The following is a 22,288-nucleotide window of genomic DNA, read 5'->3' as shown; positions in this document are numbered from 1 at the left end:
TGTAGCCGTGCACAGGCCAACAACACAGATATACATACCCCTGAAGACATACCCCTTATGGAACGGCGGGGACTGTGAAGAGACACACACAAAGGCCCACGTACATTGTAATGTTGTTGTATGGTGGTATTATACATTTTGTATTGTAGATATGTAGTGGTGTAACAATGTTAAATGATGTACTGTTAAATATTTTGTTATATGTAAGTGCTTTAATGTGGTTGGACCCCAGGAAGAGTAGCTGCTGCCTTGGCATCAGCTAATGCGGATCCCTAATACATATAAATACAAATACGGTGATTCTCTCAGAATACACATAAAATGCACATACAACTGTATATTTGGAGTGTATAGCCAATATTGGGGACTGTGACATTGTTTCCCAGAAAGAAACTGACATTCAATCTCGGTTCCCACTCTTTACCACAGCCACAAAGTCAAAATTGTCCATATCGTATAAATGCATGAAAGCAAAAAGTGTGGTTAAAATCACATTTTACGAAGATAAATTGTAGAAATAGGTGGGCTTTATGACTCGCCCTATCTCTTCTCCCCTCTCTTTTCACTCGCACACAAGCACGTGCACACGTTTACGAAACCACACATCTCTCTCTCTCTCTCTCTCTCTTTTAAAAAAATATATTTTTCTCTCTCTCTTTCTCTCTCTCTCTCTTTCTCTCTCTCTCTCTCTCTCACTCTCTCTCACTCACACACTTATGAAACCACACTCCCTCAGCCCCCTCTCTCACCACTGCTCTTTCGATCTGCCAGTTTCATTCACACCTGAGATGATGAGGATTGGTCCTGCACAGTTTTCCTCTAATCCCACCCTTGACCCCATTTAGGACAGGATTGGTATATCCTGTCTATATAGCCTTCTGACCGTGCCAACGTCAGCTACAACTTCTCAAATCCAAGGAAAACTTTACTTACGCATCCTAAAAAGTATCGGGCACCACCATGAACTACAACGAGAAGAAAGACCCCAAACTGCAAATGATGCCCAGCACAGCCAATGGCCAAGCAAAACTAAAGGAGCTGGAAGCGCGGGGAAACTGGGGCAGTAAAGCCGAGTTCATTTTAACGGTGATGGGAGCTATAATTGGACCTGGAAACGTGTGGAGATTCCCTTACTTGTGTTACAAAAACGGAGGGGGTGAGTGAAAACGGTCGTCACCCAGTTACCACAGCCACAAATTCATAACCCCACCTATTTCTACAATTATCTTCTTAAAATCTGATTTTAAACCTAACCCTAAACTTAATTAAGACCAAAAACACATTTTAGTTTTTATCGAAGCCCTAGCCAATTTTGACTTTGTGTCTGTGGTAACTAGTGGAATGCATTGAAACTCTGATGTTGTCCAATAGTCGGTCATTAGATCGCATTAGAGCAATGCATTTGATACACTGTGCGTAATTTCGTTAACAGTGACATTTACGCATGTCTTGATTTACCTGATTTTACGTGTCTGGCAGGTGTGTTCTTCATTCCATATGTTTTGTTCTTGGTGACGTGCGGGATCCCACTATTCTTCCTGGAGACTTCTCTGGGACAATACACCAGCCAGGGAGGAATAACATGCTGGAGGAAGATGTGTCCGCTATTTGAGGGTAAACCTTTTTATGTTGGCGCATGGGGAAAATACTTATTTTCATACAGTGGTATGGCAGAAGGCACAGACCTGATCAGATTAGCTGCACCCCAGTACTAGTAGTGTTTATTAGAATTACATCATCTTCTTACTGTTCTACATTTCTTAAAATTAAAATGTCAGGAGATTATCATGTCATTGTTCGGTCCATCTCTCCAGTAATTTTGGCCTTGTATCTTTTTATCCTAACTATTCTGTAATTTACCCACAAAGGCCCATCGGTGCTCAAGAAAATGCACAACGTATGCACGGGTTTCCCAAGTCAGGACCCCAATGAACGACGTACAACTTATTATATGCATTGTATGAACAGTAGAAAGTATAGCACACGAACTACAGTGTTGGTTTTGGACAAGTTAAACCCTACATTTAATCTACTTGTACGTTTTTATTAAATATATGTACTGCTACAACCATTTTGGGACAATTAAGATTTTCACAATCTGCATTAAAATGGTGCTGAGTGCTAAAACATGCTCTTTTCCACAGGTATGGGCTACGCCTGTAACCTTGTCATCTCATTCGGTGCCATCTCCTACATTGTGATCTTGGCATGGGCCTTTTTCTATCTCTTCTCCTCCTTCAGTGCAGAGCTACCCTGGGCAAGCTGCGGAAACTGGTGGAACACTGGTAAGAGACTCAAAGACTCAATCATGGACACTCTTACTGACATTTGTGGCTGCTTTGCGTGATCTATTGTTGTCTCTGCCGTCTTGCCCTTTGTGCTGTTGTCTGTGCCCAATAACGTTTGTGTTGCTACCATGTTGTGCTGCTACCGTGTTGTGTTGTTTACATGTTGTTGTCATGTTGTGTTGCTACCATGCTGTTGTCATGTGTTGCTGCCATGCTATGTTGTCTTAGGTCTCTCTTTATGTAGTGTTGTGTTGCCTCTCTTGTCGTGATGTATGTTTTGTCCTATATTTTTATTTCATTTATTTTTCTTTTAATTCCCAGCCCCCATCCCCACAGGAGGCATTTTGCCTTTTGGTAGGCCGACATTGTAAATAAGAATTTGTTCTTAACTGACTTGCCTAGTTAAATAAAGGTGAAATAAAAATAAATAAAATAAAACGAGGCATGGGAAGAGGTCATAAGAGGCATGGAGAGGGGTCAAAGAGTTTGAGTTACGAGTGTACAACATTATTTAACAACAAAGAGGGGCCATAACTGGCAGTTAACCAAAGTGAATTTGGTGGACCATTCCTTTGTGATTATTACATTTGTTTATTCAAGTTTAAGCTGTTGTACCCTGTTATTTTATTACACTTTTTTAAAAACTTGTTATCTCATTACCATTAACTATTGCCAAAACAAGGATGATTTAGTACCAGGCCTTAAAGTTTGTGAACTAAAATTGTACTTTTTACCAAACTATATCTTACAATACTATACCATGATATGGGGAGGTACAGTGTAAGGAGGGTCAATCAAAAAGTTGAATTGTCAATTTCCAATGTGTGTTACATGTACCAAATCAACTTGTCTGCCCTAGACTCATGCATGGACTACAGCAAGCAGAATCTCAGCACCAACCTGACATCAAGACAGAATGCCACACTACCAGTCATGGAGTTTTGGGAGTAAGCAGCCCCCCTTACTTCACGCATGTGACGTGTTGAGCAGGATTCCCAAACCTTCTCACCATCTCTCTCTCTCCTCTCTCAGGCGCAGGGTGCTGAACATTTCCGGGGGGATCGAGGAGATGGGCAGCATCAGATGGGAGCTGGCACTGTGTCTCCTTCTCACCTGGGTCATCTGTTACTTCTGTGTCTGGAAGGGAATTAAGTCCACAGGCAAGGTGAGAATCAATGAATACTAACTGACCTCTATGAACATCCCCACTCTATTTCCACAGTGGCATTGTGTGTGATATCCAGTATCACACTATTGTAACTACTACATCTACTGGTTAGAATGTGGTATGGTTATTTGTATGTGCAGTACAAAAACAGATAGACATAGCAACTGATGTCCTTGAGCCTCATGCTTGGACCTTCCCAGCAAACATGACCCAATTAGCCCCATGTGGGTATTATGTGGGCACGGGCTAGCCCACGCCAAGCCCACACCAACCCAATATGGGCTAGCCCACACCAACCGATACTGATTAGCCCACACCAATCCCACATCAGCCCAACATGGACCCTGTTCTTTTTATGAATGGCTCTGCCCTGGTGTGAGTGGTCAGCTCCACTAAGACTCTGTTCAGCTCCACTCAGTTACATGTCACCATTAGAGAACACACTGTGTCTGGCGGTGGCTGTAAAACATAATGACAAGTGAAGGCTGCCACGGTTGCCGAGGCGACGTATGTATGGTACTCCATTCACTGTGTGAACAGCTCCAATCCAGTGTGAATGTCTGTTCCTTTTTTTAATAAACAACTCCAACAGCATGAGAGACCCACAATGAGAGACCCACTATGACCCACTGGGTGGTATCTGAAACATATTACGATGATCAAAAGAGTATGTATGTGTAATGCAACGTTATTAAGCGTTATTCAAATCTCCAGAGGTTTTGTGAAAGTGTATGAAAGTAAGTATTCTTATTTTAAATCTATGTAGTTTTGTCCTTAAGTTGTTATTGTCTATTAATGTTCTGTATTATGTCATGTTTTATGTTTTGTGTGGAACCCATGTAGAGTAGTGGCTGCATTCATATGTCCAGAGAGGACATGTAAAAAATGTAAAAAATAGTTCCCTCATTATGTCGAGCTCACAACTCATTTATCTCACGATCACTACATAACAAAAGTTATTTTGTCGAAATCACAATATGTGTTTCTCGTGATCACGACATAACAAAAGTACCACGATTCATCCTTTCATTTGTTCAGATGTACGATAACTACATAATCAAGCAAGGAGCCCTGCGGCTGCATTAATCGCAATACGGGGCATTTATCCTGTTTGGGCTGCAAGCCCGACGTCGGTACACTTATGACAACAGCCAGCTCAAAGTGCAGGGCGCGAAATTCAAAATATATATTTTTTAAATATTTAACTTTCACACATTAACAAGTCCAATACAGCATATGAAAGGTACACATCTTGTGAATCAAGCCAACATGTCCGATTTTTAAAATGTTTTACAGGGAAGACAAAATATGTAAATCTATTAGCTAACCACGTTAGCAAAAGACACCACTTTTCTTACTCCATCAGTTTCTTACTCCATCAGTAGCTATCACAAATTCGACCAAATAAAGAAATAAATAGCCACTAACCAAGAAAAAACTTCATCAGATGACAGTCTGATAACATATTTATTGTATAGCATATGTTTTGTTAGAAAAATGTGCATATTTCAGGTATAAATCATAGTTTACATTTCAGCTACAATCAGAAATTGCACCGAAAGCAGCCATAATATTTACAGACACCAACGTCAAATACCTAATTACTCATCATAAAACATTTCTGAAAAATACATAGTGTACAGCAATTGAAAGACAGGCATCTTGTGATTCCAGACAATATTTCCGATTTATTAAATGTTTTACAGCGAAAACAAAATGTAGCGCTATATTAGCGTAGCCACAATAGCCAGAAACACTTGGGCGCCCACGACCAGTTCACATGCACGACAGATATTAGAAATAGCATCATAAAATGTTTCTTACTTTTGGTGATCTTCCGTCAGAATGTTGGACAAGGTGTCCTTTGTCCAGAACAGTCGTTGTTTTGATCTGGAAAGGCAAATATCCCTCTTCATTTAGCATGGGCACTTGCCAAGTGCTACATATCTCTCCAACGTCAACAAAGTCAGAGAACGGAACACGGCAAAACTCCCGAAAGAATTTCAATAATCTGATTAAACTATATTGAAAAAACATACGTTACGATGATATGGTCACATGTATCAAATAAAATCCGAGCCGGAGATAGTTGTCGTCCATAACGGCAGCAAAACAGAAGGCAATCCCACTGTCCAAGTCGCGCGCTTCAGAGTACCGGAAATGAGGGACACGTCATACAAAGAGCTTGTATTCCAATTCAGATGAAGATAAACACAACATTTCTTCTCTCACAGCCTCTTGACACCCAGAGGAAGGCGTATGAAGTGTACGTAGACTCTTACGTATCATGACCATGTATAGGCAGGAAGTTGAACAGAGCATATATTTCTGACATTCCACTTCCTGGTCAGGAAAAGTGCTGCAGAATGAGTTCTGTTTCACTCAGAGAAATAATTCAAACGGTTTTAGAAACTAGAGAGTGTTTTCTATCCAATAGTAATAATAATATGCATATTGTACGAGCAAGAATTGAGTACGAGGCCGTTTGAAATGGGCACTATTTAACTGGCTACTCAATACTGCCCCTTGCATCCATAAGAAGTTAAGCCCTGAACGATGCATGACAGGCATCTCCTTCTCCCAGGCTGCGTACCGCCCCCAAGACCATAGTCAATCACATGCAAGGAACAATGCAGCTAACTTGTCTAGTCTTGCGAGCTAGCTTGTTAGCTAGCTAGTTAGCTAGCAAGTTATCTATGCTGGTTGTTAGCTTGCATAACTGATATGTATGTAATTATAAGGGACACTTATTGTTTTGTGGATAATATTTACATTGTCCACAAAACATAAATGCCCCATGAAGGCTTAGATGCCACAAGTGCTCTTAGCTCGAGGTAAGGGACATTTTAGCGTGCTAACATTCTAATTTATAAACTGATAATGACTGCCAAACACAAATGAAGGCATGGTGTTAGCATTAAATGCACCAACCCTTAATGTAGCAATCAATAAAAACATACGCCCTGATACACCGTTGTCTCTGCCATATTGTCAATCTAGCATCAATGCGTTTACTCCTATTGATAGAGTTAATCTCATGATCTCGACAAAACAACTTTTGTCAAGCCGTGATCATGAGAAAATGATATTGTGATCTCGATAAAACAGCTTTTAAATAAATCAAATCATCTCGACATGACAAGGGATTTTGCATTTTGTAAATAAAGTATTTCTGTTTTTTATTTTTAAAACATTTGCAAATATGTCTAAAATCCTGTTTTTGCTTTGTTATTATGGGATATTGTGTGTAGATTAATACATTTGATCCATTTTAGAATAAGGCTGTAATGTAACAAAATATGGAAAAAGTCAAGGGGTCTGATTACTTTCTGAATGCACTGTATGTCCTCTCTGGACTTCCGTATGGGAGTCCTAATAAAATACTTAATACAAAGCCCAGCTAGAAGAGGGCCTCATTGGAAGATTTGGGGGGCATGGTTTGCAAGTAATTATTTTTGTGCAACCGTAACTGAGTGTGTTGTTCCAGTTTGTGTTCTGTTGTGTGCTGCCCAATTTTTTGTGCATGTGACATATGAGAAACTAAACAGTTTCTTTTGTAAAAATATATGTATGATATTAACAACTTGGTTGTCTTTCTGAGTTCAATGTATCTCGTTCCCTAAAAAATACCTTTAAGGGTTGAAAATTATGCCATTCATGCATTGAACTAAATTGTAATAAATAAATACATTCCTTTTAAATAGCAAAGGCGCATCGGCCCAATGTGTGCAGCCTAAAAGGCCAATATGTTAGCCCGCATTGGGCCCACTTGGGTCGATGTGGGCATGTTGCTGGGTTTTTTCTCACCCTTTAAGTCACTGAGAAAACCATATCACCTCAACATTAAAGATCCTGAGATTTGTTGTTGAGCCTTTTTTCTTTGAGAAAAAGTATTCTGTGAGCTATACAGCATATCTGCTTTTTCTATCAACAGGTAAGTCTTTCATATAAGTCTGTGTTGTCTGCGGTTGTGTTCATTTTGTAAGAATTTCTTGCCACAGCATTGTACATATCTGTAAGTTTATCTATAATAGTGCACATTATGACTTGTTGTCTTACCCAGTGATTTCACTCTGACTGCATATAGTCTCCACCAATTCAATATGACCATAACTCCCTCTACAAACTGACAGGGTTGTTTAGATTCCAATGTACTAAGTTATTCCTGTTATCTCTCCTGTCAGGCTGCTTACTTTACGGCCACATTCCCGTATGCCATGCTCCTGGTCCTGCTGATCCGCGGTGTCACTCTGCCTGGGGCCATAGACGGCATCATCTTTTACATTTACCCTGACATCTCTCGCCTCACAGACCCACAGGTAGACCTACAGTACATGGCTTGACACACACGCACACAGAAACACACACACCATCATTATAATCATCATCATCACCGGCGATCACTCGGGGTCGAGTATGAGTGTTCTCCTGGTGGATCCTGCTTGTGGGTCTTCCGATGGCTGAAAATGCCACACATTTTGGTGCTGTGTGGGCAAGGTTGAGTAGTGGTGGTGTCTGGTGGTTGGGCCTTCTTGAAGGAAAGTTTCTTCTTTCGAAGTTGCTGCTTGTCATATGCTGCACAGCGAAGATCTTCATAAGTGCTTATCCCTCATGGAAAGTTTTCCTCCATGTCGACCTGTCTTTTTACAATGTCCTCCCAGCTTGAATATGTCTACGTGGCACTTTTTGAGGTTTGTTTTGATGTTATCCTCGTACCACTTATTTTGTCCGCCAGGGCCACTCTTTCCTTAGTTGAGTTGTGAGTACAGCACCTGTTTCGGGATGCAGGAGTTGGGCATCCTGACAAAATGGTCAGTCCATCTGAGCTGGTTTTGGGTGGTGGTGATGCTCTTCATGTTCGGGCCACCTCTAGGAAACTGGTGTTTGTGCGCTTGTCTTGAGAATGCTCCACTGGCACAGCTTAGATGGTGGTGTATTAAGTGTTGTATCAGTGTTATTTCCTGGTAGTTGCTGGTTGAAAATACAATACGTACTACACAGGACCTTCTGATGCCTGTTTGAATGGGCGTCAGTTTCGGTTTGCATGGTGATGGTTAATAGACCAATAACAAAGAGGGTTCCATACGTCTATGCAAATAACAGATTGTATTAAGTTCCCCCCTCCTCACTCAGACCACTCCCAGACAGTCTTAGCAAAATTCTTGCTTGAGAAATAGCTTTTTGCTAAAAAAGCTATTTTTGTCTATTTTATTTTATATTTATTTATTTATTTATTATTATTATAAAATTTAAAAAATCACCCCTTTTTTCTCCCCAAATTCATGGTATCCAATTGTTACAGTCTTGTCTCATCGCTGCAACTCCCATAAGGCAAAGGTTGAGAGCCATGCGTCCTCCGAAACACAACCCAACCAAGCCGCACTGCTTCTTGACACAATGCCCATCCAACCCGGAAGCCAGCTGCACCACTGTGTCGGAGGAAACACCTGGCGACCTTGTCAGCGTGCACTGCGCCCGGCCCGCCACAGGAGTTGCTAGTGCGCGATGAGACAAGGATATCCCTGCCGGCCAAACCCTCCCTAACCCGGATGACGCTGGGCCAATTGTGCGTCGCCCCATGGGCCTCCCGGTCGTGGCCGGCTGCGACAGAGCCTGGACTCGAACCCAGAATCTCTAGTGGCACAGCTAGCACTGCGATGCAGTGCCTTAGACCACTGCGCCACCCAGGAGGCCCTATTTTTGTCAATTTTAATTAAACTATTACAGTAAGGTACTTAATTGTTACTCAGAAATGGTTTGATATTGATATACAGTAAAAAAAAAACAGCTGCATTGGACCTTTAAGGTTAAAGAGTCTGCCGTCTATTCTGTACAGGATTTGGACTCACTGATGCAGATTTTGGCCTGTGAGGTGGAGGATGGCAGCAATGAAATTAGAGGAAAGGGTGGGTGCAATGATGCTGCCCTGTTTTTCTCAAGTTAAACCTTGAAGGGTTCCGTTTCAGTGCCACTGTTACTGAGCACTGTTGCTGACATGTCATACAGCAGTTGCAGTATTCTGGTGAATTTGTCAGGGCAGCCATTTTTTTTACATAATCAGCATAATGGTTCACAGAGTCAACGGCTTTTGTAAGGTCTATACAGTGGTTGCTTCTTGCAGTTGCCACACAGTGAAAAATCATGTCCATGGTGTCTCTGTTGGGCGAAAGCCACACTGACATTCTGGGAGGATTTCTTCTGACAGGGAAAGGAGTCAGTGTCCCAGTATGCTGGAAAGTGTTTTTCTGGTGGTCGACATGAGGGTGATGCCTCCCACATGTCAACCAAAAAATTGTGACGATTAGGGTGTCCCTGAGTTTTGCAGGGATTTCCTCCTTGTCCCAGATCTTTAAGAGCAAGGCATGTACTGTATGTGATCTAGGAGATCTAGCCTACCTTCCTTTAGGATTTCCGCTGGAATCCTATCAGGACCAGTGGCCTTGTTGTTCCTCATCTTCCTGATGGCATTGTGCACCTCCTGCAGGCTGGGTGGTTATCCCATGTCCTCCTTTGTACTTCACTCTCAACCGCCCTCTCAACCGTTGTTTTTCTGTTGAGGAGCTCTTTGAAGTAGTCTTTCCAACGGGATTGGATGGATTCGTCATTCTTTAGCAGCTTTAGCCCACCTTTGGAGCGGATTGGGTTTAGGCCGCGGTAACTGGGTCCACATACCACCTTCATGGAGTCGAAAAAGCCTCCGGAACCTCCAGAGTCTGCCAGTTGTTGGATCTCCAGGGCCTTTTCTGTCCATTTGTTCTTTAGTTCCTTCTTCCCCCTGGCGTGAGCTTCTCTTCTGGCTCTGCAGTTGATGTCGTTCTGCCAGACGCAGGAGGTTCTCCACTTGGTGTTAATGAGCTGTTCTATTTCTGAGTCCTTCTCATCATTAGGGTGTTCTTGCAGGTGTTGAGGATGGTGGACTTGATCATGCTCCACTGTGTTTCAGTATCCTCGTATTCTTTGGGCAGTTTTGCACTGAGAACAGACTGGAGGTGTTGCCGTTTGGTGGCGTCACCCAGACTTTCGATGTCAAGCCTTTTGCCGGCTCAGCGCACACACACACACACACACACACACACACACACACACACACACACACACACACACACACACACACACACACACACACACACACACACACACACACACACACACACACACACACACACACACACACACACACACACACACACACACACAAGAATCATAATATCTCCATGAATTTAATGCTATGTGTAATATGCTATTCATCCCATCTAAGGTGTGGATGGATGCAGGCACACAGATTTTCTTCTCCTATGCTATCAGCTTGGGCTTCCTCACATCCCTGGGCAGCTACAACAGTTACAACAACGACTGCTACAAGTGAGTCACTGGCATAGGGATGTATAGAGGACACACATGCCACAAACCTGACTTTTTTAGCATGGGCAGCACCATTGAAGTATTTCAGCATTTTAAATTAGTCAATCGGATGGGACTTCCTATGTGGGATCACAGGTCAGTAGGAGGGATCAGCCAATGACTTATACTCCTGAGCAAACATTCCTGCACTACAGGTGGCAGTAAATCACCAACCTTAGAGCTGCCCGTGCTCTCACAGAAACAATACGTACAAAGACAAGGGGTGTGCCCTCTTTCCAACTCTATGGTCTCCGGAGTGTCAGTGAAACCCACCCCCAGTCTGACTGCTTGACACTGATTAAAAAGAAAGACTGCAGATTTATAGGATTACGAGACTTTGGGAATCACTCGCAAGTTATAAAGTATCTCCAGGCCAAAGATAGATCACTATTTCCCCTAACATGTACTTTGGTATTTTTATCCCCAGGGACTGTTTTTACCTGTGTCTTCTAAACAGTGGCACCAGCATTGTGTCAGGCTTCGCAATCTTCTCTGTTTTGGGCTTCTTGACCTATGAACAGGGGTTGTCCATTGAAGAGGTGGCTCAGTCAGGTAAATATTGATACCAGACAAGAGAGATGGATTTTACCATTAGAATGTTTGACATTATTCCATAGAAGATCATAATGCCTTAAAAGCCAAAGGTCACAGAGAGTTCATACCAAATTCATCCACAATGACTGTGAAAACTTCTTATAGTAAGTCATCTTCTTAAATAAAAAACGTTTATTTGGTTTCTATATGTGACCGAACACCTCGATTTGGTCTTATGTAGCAACATTTGAAATGGATAGAAACTCAGAGCTACAAAATGGCATATCATACACTACAGTTGAGGAACAATGGGAAAGTAATTCTGCTTTGGAAGTAGATTAATTTGTAACCCCACTTTTGAGAAAATGGCCCTTTAATCTTTTGGTACACCTACTGGAGAGCTCTTCTTTGTCTACACCTTTTCAGCATCGTTTACACCCTCTTAAGCCTTAGCCCCACCCATCTCTTTAAGTATTCACATGTGAGGCCATGTGCTAAACAGAGTGAGTAAGATAGTGTAGTAAACAACCAAAGATTTCAAGACTAAAAGTGGTGAAAGTAAGAGCCTACAATAAGGAAAAACTCCAGGTAAAAATACACTTTATCTAGTCCTTGGCCCATATCCTAATCTGACTTTGGTGCAGGTCATGTTGTTCTTCACATGACCGTTTCTAGTAAACACACATTATATCAAATAAAATCTAAGTTTATTTGTCACATGCACAGGATACAGAAGGTATAAACGGTACAGTGAATTTGTTACATGCATATATGCATTGTAGCAATATCAAAAATAGAAAGTGTCCAGATAAAAAATATTGTATAAATATTTTATCATTATTAGAAGATGCTTGATGTGTCATAAATAATTGCTATAGACACCCCCCAGCCACATCTAGCTAACTGGATGGGACACTATTGTCTAGACACATACACATGTTCATGAAATACAATAGATGGCCGTAATCACCCCCAGACACACCTGGTTAACTTGATGGGTCATGTAGCTAGCTCGCTAGCTAGCGAAAGAATAAACCATAATCCCAACCCATACTACTAGATATACTGATTGTCATAGATAGCCGATAGCCACCAAGCATAAAATGCTGTGGTATGAATCTGCAAGTAGCTAAAGCTAACCAACTAGGTCCAATGTTTTTTTTTTTTTTTTTTTTTTTTTCACCTTTATTTAACCAGGTAGGCAAGTTGAGAACAAGTTCTCATTTACAATTGCGAACTGGCCAAGATAAAGCAAAGCAGTTCGACACATACAACAACACAGAGTTACACATGGAGTAAAACAAACATACAGTCAATAATACAGCAGAAAAATAAGTCTATATACAATGTGAGCAAATGAGATGAGATATGGGAGGTAAAGGCAAAAAAAAGGCCATGGTGGCAAAGTAAATACAATATAGCAAGTAAAACACTGGAATGGTAGATTTGCAGTGGAAGAATGTGAAAAATAGAAATAATGGGGTGCAAAGTAGCAAAAAAAATACAGTAGGGGAAGAGGTAGTAGTTTGGGCTAAATTATAGATGGGCTATGTACAGGTGCAGTAACCTGAGAGCTGCTCTGACAGCTGGGGCTTAAAGCTAGTGAGGGAGATAAGTGTTTCCAGTTTCAGAGATTTTTGTAGTTCATTCCAGTCATTGGCAGCAGAGAACTGGAAGGAGAGGCGGCCAAATGAGGAATTGGTTTTGGGGGTGACCAGAGAGATATACCTGCTGGAGCGCGTGCTACAGGTGGGTGCTGCTATGGTGACCAGCGAGCTATGATAAGGGGGAACTTTACCTAGCAGGGTCTTGTAGATGACCTGGAGCCAGTGGGTTTGGCGACGAGTATGAAGCGAGGGCCAGCCAACGAGAGCGTACAGGTCGCAGTGGTGGGTAGTATATGGGGCTTTGGTGACAAAACGGATGGCACTGTGATAGACTGCATCCAATTTATTGAGTAGGGTATTGGAGGCTATTTTGTAAATGACATCGCCGAAGTCGAGGATCGGTAGGATGGTCAGTTTTATGAGGATATGTTTGGCAGCATGAGTGAAGGATGCTTTGTTGCGAAATATGACGCCAATTCTAGATTTAACTTTGGATTGGAGATGTTTGATGTGAGTCTGGAAGGAGAGTTTACAGTCTAACCAGACACCTAGGTATTTGCCAGCAGCATACCACCCTGCATACCACTACTGGCTTGCTTCTGAAGCTAAGCAGGGTTGGTCCTGGTCAGTCCCTGGATGGGAGACCAGATGCTGCTGGAAGTGGTGTTGGAGGGCCAGTAGGAGACACTCTTTCCTCTGGTCTAAAAAATATCCCAATGCCCCAGGGCAGTGATTGGGGACACTGCCCTGTGTAGGGTGCTGTCTTTCGGATGGGACGTTAAACGGGTGTCCTGACTCTCTGAGGTCATTAAAGATCCCATGGCACTTATCGTAAGAGTAGGGGTGTTAACCCCGGTGTCCTGGCTAAATTCCCAATCTGGCCCTCAAACCATCATGGTCACCTAATAATCCCCAGTTTACAATTGGCTCATTCATCCCCCTCCTCTCCCCTGTAACTATTCCCCAGGTCGTTGCTGCAAATGAGAACGTGTTCTCAGTCAACTTACCTGGTAAAATAACGGTAAATAAAAATAAAAAAAATGTGTAGTTGTCCACATATTCTAAGTCAGAACCGTCCAGAGTAGTGATGCTGGACGGGCGGGCAGGTGCAGGCAGCGATTGGTTGAATAGCATGTATTTAGTTTTACTTGTATTTAAGAGCAGTTGGAGGCCACGGAAGGAGAGTTGTATGGCATTGAAGCTCATCTGGAGGGTTGTTAACAGTGTCCAATGAAGGGCCAGAAGTATACAGAATGGTGTCGTCTGCGTAGAGGTGGATCAGAGACTCACCAGCAGCAAGAGCGACATCATTGATGTATACAGAGAAGAGAGTCGGCCCAAGAATTGAACCCTGTGGCACCCCCATAGAGACTGCCAGAGGCCCGGACAACAGGCCCTCCGATTTGACACACTGAACTCTATCAGAGAAGTAGTTGGTGAACCAGGCGAGGCAATCATTTGAGAAACCAAGGCTGTTGAGTCTGCCGATGAGGATGTGGTAATTGACAGAGTCGAAAGCCTTGGCCAGGTCAATGAATACAGCTGCACAGTATTGTTTCTTATCGATGGCGGTTAAGATATCGTTTAGGACCTTGAGCGTGGCTGAGGTGCACCCATGACCAGCTCTGAAACCAGATTGCATAGCGGAGAAGGTGTGGTGGGATTCGAAATGGTCGTTAATCTGTTTGTTGACTTGGCTTTCGAAGACCTTAGAAAGGCAGGGTAGGATAGACATAGGTCTGTAGCAGTTTGGGTCAAGAGTGTCCCATCCTTTGAAGAGGGTAGCTAGCTAGCTAACATTAGGCTATAACTAGCAATGCAAATGTATTTCTGAGATACAAATAAAAGGACTACACAGATCATACACGTAACGTTAGCTAGCGAGCTATGTTCGCTAGTTAGCGAACAGTACGCTTTAACTTGCAATTAAAGTGACTTTCTGGCAAAATTAGAAACGTATAATACCTGAAAATGTAGCTCTTACCCATATATATCGATGAACACTTCACAGCAGACTGGAACCCCTTTAACTGCATTTTGTTTGGCCTGCGTTGTGTCAAGTCACTCCAGTTCACACTGACCATTTTGGGACAAGACTTGTCACAAAGCCACTGACCATTTTTCCCGGGAGAAGGAAATGGTTTTGGGTGGTTAATCTCTGTAAATCTTGGCAACCGGGTTCCCGCCATTCATCCCTAGTGAGCATGCCTACATGCATATGTGTGTGTGTGTGTGTACGTTACATGTACATACTGAGCGAGGCCAGGCAAGGGTGAGGTCAGGTTTAGTCCATGTGTTCAGTCAGTGTATGCAGTTATGTGTCGTCAGTGTGCACTGTAGTGACACAAATTGCACAGTGTGCAGTGATTGAGTGTACTCAGTCAGTGTGCCTATCTTTGTACAGGTCCTGGGCTGGCATTTATTGTGTATACTCGAGCAGTAGCCATGATGCCCATGCCTCAGATCTGGTCTGCCTGTTTCTTCATCATGATCATCCTTCTGGGTCTGGATAGCCAGGTAAGTGTCCCTCTTTCTCCCATGCACACTGAAGATTTTTCTAACCACATGAACTTAGTCATTGTCAACTGTTTGTCAAACATGGCTTAACAGGGCTGGGCTTAAATTCCGTTTCAATTCAGGAATGAAGTCAACTCCAATTGTATTTTATTTCAATGTGTTTACATTTTTCAATGAGAAAATTGAAGTTTATGTCCTGAATTGAAATGGAATTGACCATAATCCTAATGGACAAACTCAAACTATACATCTAATCTCGCTCTCCCTCTTTTTCTCCTCTCTCCCTCTCTAGTTTGTTGGGCTGGAGTGTTTGATGACATCTGTTGTGGATCTGTTCCCTACCTATCTGCGCCGTGAGTTCAGGAGAGAGCTGCTGTTGCTGGCTATCTGCACAATATGCTTCATACTGGGGCTTGCCCTGGTCACAGAGGTAAGAGACCAATGCATCACCCATACTGTTTGTCTATGACTAGTGCCCAGTGTTTTACCAAGGGTCGTATTCATAAAGCGTCTCAGAGAAGGAGTGCTGATCTAGGGATCATAACCTGATCCAAGATACAGGCCCTTGTCAGGTAATGTTCTTGAACATGCCCAAACTGTATGCATACACCCACACATGTTGTTTGTTGGTATATAAGGTTTGGGAGTAGTGACTATAAGTGTGTATAGGTACAATGCATTCGCAAAGTTTTCAAGTCCCTTGACTTGTTGCACATTTTGTTTTGTTACAGCCTTATTCTAAAATTGATTAAATAGTTTTTTCCCTCATCAATCTACACACAATACCCCATAGTGACAAAGCAAAAACAGGTTTTTAGAAATTTTTCCTTTCCGGAAGCCACTCCTGCATTGTCTTGGCTGTCTGCTTAGGGTCATTGTCCTGTTGGAAGGTGAACCTTCGCCCTAGTCTGAGGTCCTGAGCGCTCTGGAGCAGGTTTACATCAAAGGATCTCTCTGTACTTTGCTCCGTTTATCTTTCCCTCGATCCTGACTAGGCTCCCACTCCTTGCCGCTGAAAAACATCTCCACAGCATGATGCTGCCACCACCATGCTTCACCGTAGGGATGGTGCCAGGTTTCCTCCAGACGTGACGCTTGGCGTTCAGGCCAAAGAGTTCAATCTTGGTTTCATCAGACCAGAGAAGAGTCCTTTACGTGCCTTTTGGCAAACTCCAAGCAGGCTGTCATGTGCCTTTTTACTGAGGAGTGGCTTCCGTCTGGTCACTCTACCATAAAGGCCTGATTGGTGGAGTGCTGCAGAAAAGGTTGTCCTTCTGGAAGGATCTCCCATCTCCACGGAGGAACTCTTGAGCTTTGGAGCTCTTCCTCAATTGCCCAGTTTGGCCGGGCGGCCAGCTCTAGAAAGTGTCTTGGTGGTTCCAAACTTGTTCCATTTAAGAATGATGGAGGCCACTGTGTTCTTTGGGACTTTCAATACTCCAGAAGTGTGTTGGTACCCTTCCCAGATCTGTGCTTTTAAACAATCCTGTCTCGGAGCTCTACGGACAACCTTCGACCTCATGGCTTGGTTTTTGCACTGTCAACTGTGTGACCTTATATAGGCAGGTGTGTGCCTTTCCAAATCATGTCCAATCAATTGCATTTACAACAGGTGGACTCCAATCAAGTTGTAGAAACATCTCGCGGATGATCAATGGAAACAGAATGCACCTGAGCTCAATTTCGAGTCTCATAGCAAAGGGTCTGAATCATTATGTAAATAAGACATTTCTGTTTTGATTTGAATAAATGAGCAAAAATGTCTAAAAACCTGTTTTCACTTTGTCATTATGTGGTATTGTGTGTAGATTAATGAGGATTTAAAAAAAAATGTAATACATTTTAGAATACAGCTGTAACGTAACAAAATGTGGAGAAAAAAAAACATTGGGTATGTTGAAGTGTTGTGTTTGGTGTGGGTGAAGTCATGACAAGGTTTTGTTTTTACTCCAGGGAGGGATATACCTGCTTCAGCTACTAGACCACCATGTGTGCAGTGGGACCACCCTGCTACTGCTTGCCTTTTGTCAGTCTGTCTGCATTGCCTGGGTCTATGGTGAGTCGTACACTGCCTATAGGTCATAGCAATGTACTCACTTTAGAATAACTGTCTGAAGGCAATAGGGAATTCAACCAATGGTGACATGGTGATTTGTGACTTTTTGTGACGTGCCCCCCTTGAACTATAGGTGCTGAACGTTTCTATGGTAACATCAGTGATATGATTGGCTACAGACCTCTGCCTTTGATGAAGTACTGCTGGCTCTACATCACTCCTACAGTATGCGCAGTAAGGATTCAGTAATCAAAGGGCTAATATTAATACTATGCATGCCAGTATCACTTCTTGTTTTTATAAGAAACATTAATGTGTTGGTAATTCCAAATTGTATGCCTAGTCAACTGTCGTGGAAATTCAACACCAGGGACACCTGAAGTCAATATTAAATGAATAATTCTTTATTATCAGCAAGCTGGAGAGGTTCCAACAAACGTAGTGCACCATAGTACAAGTCGGTCGGGAGCTCTGCCGGGACAGTCCCGTTGGTTCTCTTATATACTGCATTCATACAGCACACAGCGCTGACACACACACTTACCCCACCAGACATGTCGCCAGGGGTCTTTTCACAGTCTCCAGGTCCAGAACAAATTCAAGGAAACGTACAGTATTATACAGAGCCATGAGTGCATGGAACTCCCTTCAATCGTATATAGAGCAAGGGAACAGAGAACCTGGTTTCAAAAAACAAAGTAACACCTCACAGCACAATGCCTCTCCCCCATGTGACCTACTTGTTGTGTGTGTGTATGTACTGACATGTATGTGTAGCTGATAGATTCACACACACACACACACACTACATGTTAATGTTTTTAAATGTATGTCAATTGTAAAGTCGTTTGTCTGTAATGTCTTTTTCATCATGTGTTGGACCCCAGTAAGACTAGCTGTCTCCATTGGCGTCTGCTAATGGGGATCTTAATAAATCAAAACACTGTCTCACTGTCTTGTCTCTCTTTCCGTACACTTCACTCTCTGTATCTCTCTTTCTGCTTCTCTCTCTAACACACACATGGTCTTGCCTCATGTCAGATCTCTATGTTGAGAGAATTGCATGTTAATTTCGTTTTGTAATGAGTTGCTTTTCTCTCCCAAACCATAGGCTACCTTCATCTTCTCCATAGTCAAGTACTCACCATTGAAGTTCAGCAACACATATGTTTATCCTGTCTGGGCTAACATCATTGGCTGGTTCATTGCCACTATCTCCCTCTCCTTCATCCCACTATGGATGGTCTACAAAATGGCCAACGGCAATGGAACCCTGCGCCAGGTGAGCTCAAGTCAATACATTTCAACATCTTTAGACAGGTTTGTCTTGTTTAGGTTAGACTAGTTTATAGTCACATTCTTTCACATGCGCTCCTATTATGATCCTGCAAGATTATTTTCCTGCTGTGAGAAGCAGGGTCAAATTAAGATCCAAATCTATATCAAACCAGTTGGATATGTCAGTAATAGCGATTCGTCAAACTACACAAATATGACACAAAGATGTTGGGGCTGTCAATTAAATTCTTAACACATACAATGTTTCTTATCATGGAGTGTAAATAATTGTAATCAACAACTTGAAACTTATGGAAACACAGAATACGTTTTCAGTTGTGTCTGCTATTTCAGATCCTCAATTTAAGTTGTTTTCTTTCTCCCATCTATCTGAGCTGTTATTTGTCACCCGTCTCATGTTCGATAATAACAGTTTATTCTCTTTATACTTCTCAGCGGTTCTCTGTGCTCTGTCGGCCTGTAGACGACCTCCCCGTGAACCACACATGCAAAACAGATGTCTCTCTTTATCTGGCGACCTCAGACGTTGTCAGCTCCAACACGGAGCTGAAGCCTCTCTCCTTCACAACGGGGGATGAGAACGCGCTGTAAACTCTCACAGACTATCAGAGAGAGATGTACATCTTTAGTCCATCGGCGGTGCCAATGTATAATATATTGCACATGCAAAAAATACACGTTTGTTTGTGCTTAGTCTTGTCACGTTCTGACCTTAGTTCTTTTGTTATTTCTTTGTTTTAGTATGGTCAGGGCGTGAGTTGGGTGGGTTATCTATGTTCGTTTTTCTATGTTGGTTTTTGCGTTTGGCCTGGTATGATTCTCAATCAGAGGCAGGTGTCGTTAGTTGTCTCTGATTGAGAATCATACTTAGGTAGCCTTTTTCCACCTGTGTTTCGTGGGTGTTTATTTTCTGTGTCTGTGTGTTCCACACGGAACTGTTTCGGTTGATTATTTCACGTGTCGTTTATTGTTTTTTTTCAGTGTTCGATTGTTTTAATATAGAGCATGAACACGTACCACGCTGCGCATTGGTCCTCCGATCCTTACTACTCCTCCTCATCTGAGGAGGAGGAAGACAGCCGTTACAAGTCTTTACATTGTGCTTAGTCTTTACAGAAACAGCCACCCTATTCACCCACACATACCTTGTTGGATTTTAGTTTGACGTTTGTCTATACAGAGTGATGTGGAGAACACAGACTCAGAGTCATGTATAGCATCTCTGAATGCAGCCTTTACCTGCACTACAATGCATCAATGGGACATCGTGCTCCTTTTGTAACCTGGTCCCAAATCTGTGAGTGCTCTTGTTGACTCCATTGCTGTCAATGTCATGCCAAAAATTCCATTAGGCATGAGAGCAGAAACAGACTGGCACACAACCATTTTGTGGAACAAATTAAGCAAGGCGACTAAAGATATGTGTGTGAAATGATGTATTGAAAAACTGAAAATAAGAAATGACCTCATATATATCTCAGTGGATTAGATGATATGAAAAAACATTATCTGGGTTCACACAGCACATATGAAATCGGAAAACTAAACTTTTCAGGCTTTATAATAGCACTTCCTCTTCATTTAGTTTTGACCTCTTCTATCCTCCCTTTGTTTATCTGTGTGCACACAAGTGTACGTCAATGCGTGGGCGATTGCCTGTGCGTGTGTATATGTTTGTGTTTATGTGCTGCAGATTAAATGGATGCTAAAATTTAAATATTCTGTAGTATGTATAGAGGAACAGTGATTCTTGGTCCAAATATTTTATTACTCTGTCTTCTACAATGTATTTGTATTTTAAATGTATAATGCGGATCTTGCTGAGATGTTGAGACACGTTTCAATGTTTATCAAATCAATCACATAAACTACTCTATGGACTACCCGCTAACAATATAATGCTCGACAATTACTGTAAAAAAATAAAAAATGCCACACAGTTCAAATGTCAGCTTGGTATTGTCGGCATCTTGTCCTGCTTCACTGCACAAACACTTGAAAGGTGCTTTTGTGTGATTCAGTGGGTCCCTCCCCCAGGTGGCCAGCTGAGACAAAGGAGAGGAACAATGGTCAAATGTGCATGAATGTGTAGGTAAACTGAGGGGAGAATCCATCCTGGCTTCAGTCTCAGTCCATCTGAGACAAAGAGCATCTTCTCTTTATTATGTGCTGATCAGCTGATAGGTTGTTTTCCCATCTGACTGTAATGCTGATGTTATGGCTCAAGTTTTCTCGGTACCCTTCTGCTTTAAAGTACCATCAATGTACTCTACTTGTATTTGAATACTTTGGTTTTGGTTATTACATCTCAATATGTCTATTATTGATTCTGTTGATATTATATGGATCATTAGGTCTTCATTTCAATAAAATTGTTATAAAAAGTGATGAGATATTGTCTTTTATCATTACAGATAACGTTTTTCAACCTTTTTTTCGATGTAATTGTTCATACTATGAGGCATAGGTTTTGATGGGAACTTACCCCATTTATTGCCCACAAATACAGGGCATGCAGCGTGTAAGGTCCTAGCGTCCTCCTCTCCATTCTGCAAAAGGTTGTACCACAGCACCGCTGAACCCTATAGCAGATTACACAAGTAACAATGAGTTCACTGATGTACCTCAAACCAGATCTACAAGCACTACTCACATGTTTTACTGGCTTAGGGCAGAGATGCACAGCTCCAGTGCTCATTAAGGACCACCTATAGTGTATGAGACTGATTTCTACCTGAGAAACTAGGTACATGCACTCTCCTGCCAATCAGTAGCATTAATCAACCAGTTCAGGGCCAGGGAAAACCATAAAGCAGCAGAACTGCGGGCCTGAGTTGTGCATCGCTGGCTTTTGGACAATGCACATGGACACCTATAGTGTTTAACGTTGCTGTCACTAATGTCGTGACTTTACTTTCATTAATCTGATGACTGTTATTCATCGAATCAACTAACTATGTTGAATTGTTACCAGATTATATTAATCACGTAACAATTAACTCATTAGGAATTTGGGGCACCACGAGAGCGGTTGTTTAAAGAGTTACCTTCTTTAACCATCACATCCATAAAACAGTCAATATATTAATCATAACCTCTTATCATATTATCATTCTGAACAGTCATAACCTACAGCATCTGCAAAAACCCCAGCCTTACTTATGATTCAGTACTACAGAAATTGGTTTAATTATTTATTTATTAGCTAACTTAATGATAACACAGGATAACATACACACTTAATACATCAGGAAAAGGTCCCTAGCGGCATTGAGAGGGAGGGAGAGAAAGAAACACTTATCGTTGATAGATTTTAGAAACTATTCTGACTGTAATTATATACTTTGCACACGAACCACCACCCGTTTGGAGTAAGAAATCATTCATGTATTTACGTGTTAATGCCTTCGTTCGCCAT

General features: G+C 42.1%; 1 protein-coding gene across 1 annotated transcript; it reads left to right on the top strand.

The window, feature by feature from the left end:
- Positions 1–960: 960 nt before the first annotated feature.
- On the top strand, positions 961–19,461 carry LOC120043902 (sodium- and chloride-dependent GABA transporter 2-like). Its single transcript, XM_038988504.1, has 14 exons — positions 961–1,156; positions 1,480–1,614; positions 2,145–2,285; positions 3,148–3,235; positions 3,321–3,453; positions 7,641–7,775; positions 10,715–10,818; positions 11,285–11,409; positions 15,403–15,515; positions 15,808–15,945; positions 17,469–17,571; positions 17,705–17,805; positions 18,683–18,853; positions 19,306–19,461. Exons 1-14 carry the CDS (start codon positions 961–963, stop codon positions 19,459–19,461), a joined length of 1,839 nt encoding a protein of 612 aa, XP_038844432.1.
- Positions 19,462–22,288: the final 2,827 nt, after the last annotated feature.

The sequence above is a fragment of the Salvelinus namaycush genome, chromosome 3, assembly GCF_016432855.1.
Source record: "Salvelinus namaycush isolate Seneca chromosome 3, SaNama_1.0, whole genome shotgun sequence".
NCBI classification, from domain to species: domain Eukaryota; kingdom Metazoa; phylum Chordata; class Actinopteri; order Salmoniformes; family Salmonidae; genus Salvelinus; species Salvelinus namaycush.
The sequence above is the reverse complement of the archived record's forward strand: the minus strand, read 5'-3'. Positions and strand labels throughout refer to the sequence as shown.

What these genes read in the sequence shown, in the direction of transcription:
- LOC120043902 (XM_038988504.1), top strand. Translation starts at nt 961, where the DNA reads ATGAACTACAACGAGAAGAAAGACCCCAAACTGCAAATGATGCCCAGC. An exon ending in GATGTGTCCGCTATTTGAGG is followed by an intron (nt 1,615 to 2,144) that starts GTAAACCTTTTT and finishes TCTTTTCCACAG; the next exon opens with GTATGGGCTACGCCTGTAAC. An exon ending in GAATTAAGTCCACAGGCAAG is followed by an intron (nt 3,454 to 7,640) that starts GTGAGAATCAAT and finishes CTCTCCTGTCAG; the next exon opens with GCTGCTTACTTTACGGCCAC.